The sequence below is a fragment of the Syngnathus acus genome, chromosome 4 (genome assembly GCF_901709675.1).
Source record: "Syngnathus acus chromosome 4, fSynAcu1.2, whole genome shotgun sequence".
In the NCBI taxonomy this organism is placed as follows: domain Eukaryota; kingdom Metazoa; phylum Chordata; class Actinopteri; order Syngnathiformes; family Syngnathidae; genus Syngnathus; species Syngnathus acus.
In genome coordinates this window covers 5,077,615-5,086,789 of record NC_051090.1, presented here as the reverse complement: position 1 = coordinate 5,086,789, position 9,175 = coordinate 5,077,615, and the positions used below count along the sequence as shown (strand labels likewise).

General features: G+C 43.3%; 2 protein-coding genes across 9 annotated transcripts; both read right to left on the bottom strand.

The window, feature by feature from the left end:
* Nucleotides 1–2,564: 2,564 nt before the first annotated feature.
* mbd3b (methyl-CpG binding domain protein 3b) lies at nt 2,565–6,947 on the bottom strand. 8 transcript variants are annotated; one of them, XM_037250076.1, is made up of 7 exons: nt 6,847–6,887; nt 5,032–5,061; nt 4,180–4,339; nt 3,916–4,053; nt 3,752–3,842; nt 3,421–3,598; nt 2,565–3,338 (listed from the first exon to the last, which is right to left on the bottom strand). In XM_037250076.1, the coding sequence occupies exons 1-7, from the start codon at nt 6,858–6,860 to the stop codon at nt 3,185–3,187; spliced, it is 765 nt and encodes a 254-aa protein (XP_037105971.1). In that variant the 5' UTR covers nt 6,861–6,887; the 3' UTR covers nt 2,565–3,184. The 8 variants fall into 8 exon arrangements, with proteins under 8 accessions (XP_037105971.1, XP_037105969.1, XP_037105970.1 ...); XM_037250074.1 differs by having other exon boundaries at nt 4,993–5,061; nt 6,847–6,875; XM_037250075.1 differs by having other exon boundaries at nt 4,993–5,058; nt 6,847–6,875.
* Nucleotides 6,948–7,133: 186 nt separating this feature from the next.
* On the bottom strand, nt 7,134–8,954 carry LOC119121544 (cytochrome b-c1 complex subunit 10-like). Its single transcript, XM_037249230.1, has 3 exons — nt 8,840–8,954; nt 7,872–8,011; nt 7,134–7,305 (listed from the first exon to the last, which is right to left on the bottom strand). Exons 1-2 carry the CDS (start codon nt 8,902–8,904, stop codon nt 7,891–7,893), a joined length of 186 nt encoding a protein of 61 aa, XP_037105125.1. The 5' UTR covers nt 8,905–8,954; the 3' UTR covers nt 7,134–7,305; nt 7,872–7,890.
* Between the last annotated feature and the right edge of the window lie 221 nt (nt 8,955–9,175).

Sequence of the window (9,175 nt, the reverse complement as noted above, 5' to 3'; positions counted from 1 at the left end):
AATGGCGGTGTACCTAATGGAGTGTCCGTGTGATTCCCTCGTTAAGTGCACCTGCGTGAAAAGTTTTAGCTCCTGCAGAACGTGAACATGACCAAAATCTTTTCACGCAGGTGTATTTAACGAGGGCAACTTGGAAAACATATTGGAACGCAGCCCCGAGGACTAGAGCTTGACACCTGTGACCTTTGACCATGATATTTCCCTAATAAAGTGGCCTGTTATTAGGTACACTTGAAAATGGCGGTGTACCTAATGGAGTGTCCGTGTGATTCCCTCGTTAAGTGCACCTGCGTGAAAAGTTTTAGCTCCTGCAGAACGTGAAAGGAGCTAAAAGTTTTCACGCAGGTGCGCTTAACGAGGGTCACTTGGAAAACATATTGGAACGTGGCCCCGAGGACTAGAGCTTGACACCTGTGACCTTTGACCATGATATTTCCCTAATAAAGTGGCCTGTTATTAGGTACGCTTGAAAATGGCGGTGTACCTAATGGAGTGTCCATGTGATTCCCTCGTTAAGTGCACCTGCGTGAAAAGTTTTAGCTCCTGCAGAACGTGAAAGGAGCTAAAAGTTTTCACGCAGGTGCGCTTAACGAGGGTCACTTGGAAAACATATTGGAACGTGGCCCCGAGGACTAGAGCTTGACACCTGTGACCTTTGACCATGATATTTCCCTAATAAAGTGGCCTGTTATTAGGTACGCTTGAAAATGGCGGTGTACCTAATGGAGTGTCCGTGTGATTCCCTCGTTAAGTGCAGCTGCGTGAAAAGTTTTAGCTCCTGCAGAACGTGAAAGGAGCTAAAAGTTTTCACGCAGGTGCGCTTAACGAGGGTCACTTGGAAAACATATTGGAACGCGGCCCCGAGGACTAGAGCTTGACACCTGTGACCTTTGACCATGATATTTCCCTAATAAAGTGGCCTGTTATTAGGTACACTTGAAAATGGTGGTGTACCTAATGGAGTGTCCGTGTGGTTCCCTCGTTAAGTGCACCTGCGTGAAAAGTTTTAGCTCCTGCAGAACGTGAAAGGAGCTAAAAGTTTTCACGCAGGTGCGCTTAACGAGGGTCACTTGGAAAACATGTTGGAACGCGGCCCTTTGAGGACTGGAGGTCGGCACCCCTGGTTTAAGTGAAAAGTGCCACACCCGCCCTCACCCCCACTTCCTGATTGGCTGTTTGATCTGTGACGTCACTTGGACACTCCATTAGGTACACCGCCATTTTCAAGTGTACCTAATAACAGGCCAGTTCATTAGGGAAAAATCATGGCCAAAGCTTAACTGACAGTGAAAAGTGCCACACCCGCCCTCACCCCCACCTCCTGATTGGCTGGTTGATCTGTGACGTCACACAGACACTCCATTAGGTACACCACCATTTTCAGGTGTACCTAATAACTTTATGCATTTTTTGTATGTGTCAAGAATGTGTATTTGACTCCTTGCTCTTTATTTTGGGGGACACCAACACATATTACACAACGTAAAACACATACATATTGTCATATAAAGCAGTTAACCAAATGTCAGATTTCTGTTTTCATGCCCAAAAAAATAAAACCAAGGAATAAAACACCAGACAAGTTTTAACAGGTTTTAATGTTTATTATAATATTAATAATAAAAGTACATTTCAAACCAGCAATCGTTGTCAACATTATCCCGTGTGTTTTCTTGATTGTTTTTTGTCTGGTGTATTGCTTAGTTGTGTGTGTTATTGAAGTTAAAAAAAAAAGAAAAAAAAGGATCAGTTTGTGAGGGGGGGGGGGGGGGGGACGATTTGTTGAACGATTCGTTTGAACGAATCTTTTGAGTGAACTGATTCTAAAGATTCCCTTCACTTAAAAGAACTGGAATGCACATCACTACTTGTTACGTCAATATCTAGCAGGTGAGTCCGTGCTCCGTGTCTCTTTTGGTGTTTGGGTATTTCAAATTGGACGCAGATATTACAAAAAAGAAACACGACTGATTTGATTTTACTTTTAAAATCGATACACCAAAATTTAAATGTAAACAAGCAAACATTTGCTCTTGTGATGACTCCTCTCGTCCCCCCCCCCCCTCCCCAATTTACCTGCAGCCCTGACGTCACGTCCACCCGTCCAAGCTAACCTTCTCCTGCTTGTTGAACAGCACTTTAAACACTAGCGCCACCCGTTGGCCAGTCATGATGACTGCTTTGGCCCTGAAAATTGTTGGTTGTATTCTATTTGTTGTAGAAATAAAACTTTAAAATCAAATTATTGACAGACGTTTTCTTACTAATCGTTCCGTACAACAAACGAGAAAATCAAGGCCAGAGCTGGAATCACACCAGCAACTTCAGCATGGTCCGAACAGTCACAATTGTTGTGCACCGTCTGTGTGAATTTCTGAACGAGCCTCTTACATGTACGTGTTTGAAGACTTTCCACAAATTTAATACAATTATGAGTGAATCAATGATGTGTTGCAATGAGGCCGAGGAGATTTTGTGAACATCCAAGCTCTTCCCAGATAACTCCACATATTTTGTTGATTTGTTGGGGAGGACATTAAAAATGGTTCTCCAATATATATATATTTTTTAAAAAGTTTGACCATATTTTTTTATTAGTGTTTCAGAATTAAATATATAATGAAGAGAAGGTATACGGGCCACGTACCACCAGGATGACACTAACGCCGAGCGTGCCAGAACATTTAGTTAACCAGTACCTCATTCTGTGGTGCACAGAGGGAATGCTTAAAATTTAAGATGCAAAATATTTATGGTCTTCACATCCATCTAAAAAATGAGTAAGCACCCAAATATTTCCTTGACAGGATTGTCAAAAAAGAAAAATGAATGGCTTGATGAAAAATGTTCATTTTATCCAACATTGGGACATTTCGGTGAAAAGTGTAGGGGTACACGTTCCTGTCTTGTGTGCCGACACCGTGAGTTCGATTCTCGCATACAACGGTCTGAATGTGTGCGTGTGTGACCAAAAAAAAAGGTTCTGGATTATGTCTCTTCCTGTTTTGGGTTCGTGGAGAATTTCACATGTTGCTGCCATCCAGTGGCCATAACGGACACTGCAGTTCAGTCAATCTGCTTGCATGTGGCCGGAGATGGCAGGAAAGGCTCGTCCAATGTTTGCGAAGATGATGAAGACCGGGGAAAAGGATAATAGTTGCCGTCTGGGCTGGCGGCACCTGCGTTATACGCTCTCCATGTCTTCGCTGCCGTTGCCGTCGTCCTTGACGGCGTCGCCCTCGCCGGCCGCCGCCGCCTCCTCTACGTGCGCCAACATGTCAGCCATGAGCGCCTCCTCCAGGCGTTTCCTCACGCTGTACACCAACTCCTCCTGCTTCCTAGGAGTTAACAACACACGGACACAAGTCCAGCCAAACATGTTTGAAGCCTATAAAGTGTGTCATGATGACAAACGCTCACCTAATGTCCTCATCGGTGACGATGAAGGCCTTACAGAGCGGCTGAGTGGTGTTGAGCCAAACGCCCGGGTTCTTCTCGACAGCGGCCGATAGCTGCCCGGTGATGGGGGCGGCGCTGGTGTGGAGTGCGCTGGCGATGGCCGACAGAAGCGTCTTGTCTGTGCAGCATGGACCCACACCTGACACGGTAGCAGGGCATGAGTAAGGAAAAATGCATGCTTTTTATAGCCATGCAACCTTTTAGCTGAACATTTTTGTCACAGATACAATGCACTCAGCTTCTCGCTCCAAAAGTCCCCTGGGTCATGACAGAAAGTGAACAAGCCACATACCTTGAAGACCTTTCGGCAGCTCCATGGTTTTCACCAACTCTTCTGCGATGTCATATGCACTCAGACCGCTTAGCTTCTTCTCCCAAAATAGCTAGAAAAACACAAAACAAGTAGGTGAACTAGACCGCGCTAAATGTGAATCCAGTCTTGGAAAAGACATTCACCTGACGAGGTTGGTCCACAGCTTTCTGTGGGTCTGTCTTGACTTTGTTGCTGGGATGGTTGGTAACCTTGGTAACAGGCTGCTTAAAGATGGAGGCTGTCTGTCTGACTGGTAGCGATGTGTTCAAGTCAGGTTTACCCTTAAAACAGTCGAGCCGACAATCATACATGTTAAAAATTATCCAATATCTTATCTTTCTAATTTTGCATTGTATTTTATTTTACATTTTAGGTCAGATTGAGAATTTTCTCCTCAGTTGGCTCACCTTGTTCTGGTTGTTGTTATCGTAGCGCATCCGCTGGCGGTTCTTGTTCAGCTTACTCATCAGCATCTTCCCCGTGCGGAAGTCGAATGAGCTCAGGTCCATCTGGTTGCCGAGGTAACGGGCCAACTGAGGCTTGCTTCGGAACTTCTTGCCAGATGGACTACGTGAGGCGGTACAGAAGAAAAAATATGTGAGTATCATTGAGAAGACACCATGTCTTTATATTAAACATTCAAAGGCGGGAAGCGGCTGACGGACAGGCACACGACGGCAACATGCAACAAGCACGTAAACATTTGAATGAATGGATTGAAACCCTGAACTCACAATGCATTACAAACATGTCATTTCAATGGCCACTGCACGGTTTTTAGGGGGTCAAATGGAACTGATAGCGGCTCCACGCGTGGGAGCGACAACTTACGATGTACACAGTGTGTCAGAAAGGTTCCAGGACTGGTGTTTCAAAAGCTCTATCAAGAACCTTGACTTCAGTCGTGAGTTCTTGCCAAATGATCGACTATAAAGACAGCTTGTGCTGTGGAGTATCCCATAAGAATCCTTCCGGGAGTTCCATGAGAAAACTAGAAAAGTGCATAAGATTCCTGGGGGGGTTGTACAAACTTTTAGTTCAACTACGTACACTTTTTGGGACACTAAGCCTGGAACCTTTCTCATACACCTCGTATGTTGAACATGAGAATTAGGAATGTATAATAGAACCTGACCGTGCACGTCACTCATGCACACACGATGCGTCTTGCATCACACAATACAGGAAACAGAAGAGGTTCGACAGGGTGGTGGGCCTACCACAGACTATACAACCGACCCGCCTCCCCCCTCTCTTGCCTCTGTTCCTCATCTGGCTCGTCTCCTCTGCTAAAGGAGAACACAATTCTGCCGTTGTTGGTTCATTTCAGGTGAAGGGTTTGGGGGATAAGGGGTGTCAACTCAAGAGGCCTGTCGCTAGGCTTTTCAGCCACTGACCCCAACTTTACACCTCGACTCCCCCCCCCCCCCCCCCCCCAAGAAACAAATAGTCCTGCGTGTATCCATCCGCGAACAAGCTGACGCACACAGTTAAGAAGTCGAAGCACAGTTCGTATAGGTACCTAAAATAATAGACGTCGCTTTTCCCGGCGGACAAACCCGACTTTCTGGTCACTTCTTCCATTTTCCAGCCTTTGGGGAGAGCAGTGCAATCCCACCTTTTCTTCTCCATTTTCGCGCACTAGTATAAATTGCAGTCTTAAAAGAAAATGTTTTGTTTTGGTTGTTAGCTTAGCGTCGACCATAGCACGAACATGCGCCGCGCCACCTGGAACGCGAGCTTGCACGGGCTAGTTGGGAAGCTAAACGTCTCCGTGCTCTTTGTACTCATGGAGATCGCTCCGCCGCGGTCGTCGCGGCCACATCACTACCCCCCTCCCGCTCGACTCGCCACAGGTCCCGGTGAGAAAGCTACATCCGCGAGGGAAACGAGAACACAAGCTGAGCCAAGGATTTCCCCGCTTCAAGAGGAAAGAGGAAAATGAAAAAAGTTAATATAACCGATTTCGAAATAAAAGCACATATTGAAAACAAAAGCTAGACTGGAAGTGGTAAAGAAGAAAAATAGATCAAATAAATAAAAAAGCAATGTTTGCACAAAAAGTGTAACACTATGTGAGATTCATTTATTTTTCTGACATTTCTGACATATTCTTCTGACAGATTTGATAGCTGCAATTCTATCTTTCGGAGTCAAGGCAATTATTTTGCATTAGAAATAACTCTCAGCACACCACCAAACAAAAATATTGCAAAAAGTATACTTTTTGGTGTTGCGCTGATATTACCAAAAAGTATTTTGTCCACTTTGAGTCAACATCATCACATTCTACAGTATACATACATTTCGTAACGCGTCATTTTTATTTTGAAAAGAAATACGGAAATTGTACCATCACCGTTGTTTACCTTGACATTGGTGTCAGGTAGCAACAATGTTAACTGAAAGCAACATTAATTATGTCTACTGCTCAAAATAGTCGTAAATATTCACAGTGAAGGTGCAGAAATCCCATACGTTTCAAGTCAATTAAATGAAACAAGTGTTGAGAAAGATCACCGTGCCTACCTTAGCTCTCACGTTTCACGTCAGTTACATGAAATCGGAGAGCCATTTGACTACAATGCCGACCGTTGCCACTCTCGTTTCCTCCCCTCATATTATGAATGAACAAAGCCTATTTTCCATCGAACGCAAGCGGTATGTTTCAAATTTTACGGTGCAAAAACACATCGTGCATTAGCGCGTTTACAGACGCTGTTTTGGGGGGGGGGGGGGGGGGGGGGGACAGAGGATTTACTGTGCACGGTTAACATATGCAGAACTGTCAAAATGGTACAATGTCGACGTCAATTGCAAACACAAAAAAAGATCACCTTTGTTAATAGCGACATTGCAACGGTGCTACACAGACGTGAGCGAACACACCGTTGCATTGCTACTTGCACACACGAACACGCAAAACGCTAACACTATTCACCGTATCGATGATAAACATTCCGATTTACTGACGTTTCTGTCTGACTGAAGGTACATTTTGCACGCTCAACGACACAGAGTCTATTGCAAACCGTTGACGGAGGCTTTGGAAGCCTTGAATGTCATGTACTTACTCGTTTTTATCCATTTTGAAGACACAGTGGGTTTTGTTCCTCTCGCTGTATTAAATCCCTTCTCTCTCAGTCCCCTCCCCTCCCCCTCTACCACTGGAGAAATTATTCACGCAAATTTCGACGTCTGCATGATAACGTGACTATTGTGTCGGGGGTGCCGTGCGGGGGGGGGGGGGGGGCAACCCTTATCTGGTAGGTACGTGACTGCCGGTCAAATTGAAAGTATATAGATGACGTGTTTTTTGTCCGTGCATGAAGCAGAGCTTCATAATAACTATGCAGACACACAATGGTATATTTCAGATTTATTCACGTTAAATAGTCACGGATTAAAACGTTTTCATTATACAGAACACAGCTCAACAGGTCAGTGGATGGACATCATCATCTCATTTGTAATTGGCCAAGTAGAAGCAAGTTTACTCGTGTCCATCCAGTTCACGTATATACACTCTGCTCCTGTAAAACACACATCAGCAACACTAGATCATGAACACATATACAACTCCCCACAAACTGTCACACTTGATTTTACGCCAAAACATATATTTGAGAAATACAAATATAAACATCCATTCATCTATGTTCTTCAACTTTGCCTGATACAGTGTTTTAGGTGGGGGGGAAATAAGTGTAGGTTTTGGAACATGGTGGCATCTATAAAAACTGAAGATTGTAGGCTAGCTGCATTGTTAGCTGATGCGCTCTTACTTTTTTTTATTCCTCCGAGGAATAACAAACCTGACCATGAGGCTAAATCATGCAAGTACTTAAAGATGCCATTCAACAATTTTGTATATTTTACAGACCAGAAAAAGGAGTCCAAATTAACAGCCGAGTCACTTCATGCATTTCACTTATTGGAGGCATTTTGGGGCATGTTTATTGACCCCAGCCAACAAACACACAAATGGGCCCAATTCCAAGTCTGACAAACTTCAGTGGCAGTGCACAAGACCTACAAATGCTTTGTAATTAACAAAACAAAAAATAAAAGATTCATGTAATGTTGATAAAATACTTGCAATTGAATTGGAAAAGTCTTCAGTCATCCTTAGGGAATTTGCCTCTAATGTACGGCACATAGTCAAGGATGAGCCGCCAGTCTGTGACGTAAACCAGCGCCACACCGCCCACTGTTCCCCACCCCATCAAATTGGGTATCCTACATGAAGAAGACAATCAAGAAAAAAAGATTGATATGATTATAAATCCATAACTGGGAATGGTTTATTGAAAGGGTCAAACGCCTGTTTTTCAAAGAAAATGTATATTGGAGGTTAATCAGCATTATTTGTAGAACATTGAAGGGTGGCTTGGTTGGATCAGCAGTCTTATACTATATCACGTTAGCCTAATAATTTCAGGCAGATTTTGAATAACAAGCCGAGCAGTCATAGTACCTTAATATTGACATTTTGAGTGTTTTTAGTGTGTGAAAACAAGGCACAAAACAAGATCTTGCGCTTAATGTTTTTTTTTGTTCAGCAGTTCTCTTTCGTCCTAGAATGATAATTTTTATGCACAAGAGCCCTTTGCACTGGGAAAACAATCAATATGTGGTTATTTTTAATCGTTCAAACCTTTTGTTATTAAAGGATAGATCTTTTAGACATGCACTGAGAAATGCAGAAGCAAAAATAAGCTTTTAGGCTAAACAGACTGATAATAAAAACGTTTTAAAAGCACAGTATTCATTCTCCAATAACCTAGACAGATGGGATTAATTCACATACTTTAATAGCGTCTCACTTTAAATGTCAAATAATAGTTTGCTTCTATTCTAATGTTACATATTTCAAAATTAGCCAAGCAGGCTAAATCATTGCAAATATAAACAGGGAAGCTAAGCTAGGTTAGCTTGCGTGCAGCCGAATCGGTCACGTAGAAGGACACAGTCGTGCTCACGTTTGCTTTTTCGCTTTACCAGACGTAAAAATATACATACTCACGTACAAAGTGGAAGTTCATTACGGTTATAAGTTATACGTACCACGTCCGTACAATCGTGACGTACTTAGCACCGACGACTTTACTGAGTATGTTGTTTAGGACCATCCTGACCTCTCCTGTTCTACTCTACTCGACGGAAGTGTTTACACTGATTTGGAAGGACCCAGGACTGCCCCATTTAAGTGCCTGTTTAAAATTGCTTGGCTCGGGGTCGTTTCAGGTCGTCTGGTCTTTTAACACTTGATTCCCCATGTACAAATATTCTGTAATACGTTGGCTCCGAGAAAATATGACTGTAAACTAGTTTTAACAAATACAAATGTCAAAACTACAAAAGTCCCTTTCTTAAAATGTTTTCCTTTATTTCCCTTTCAAT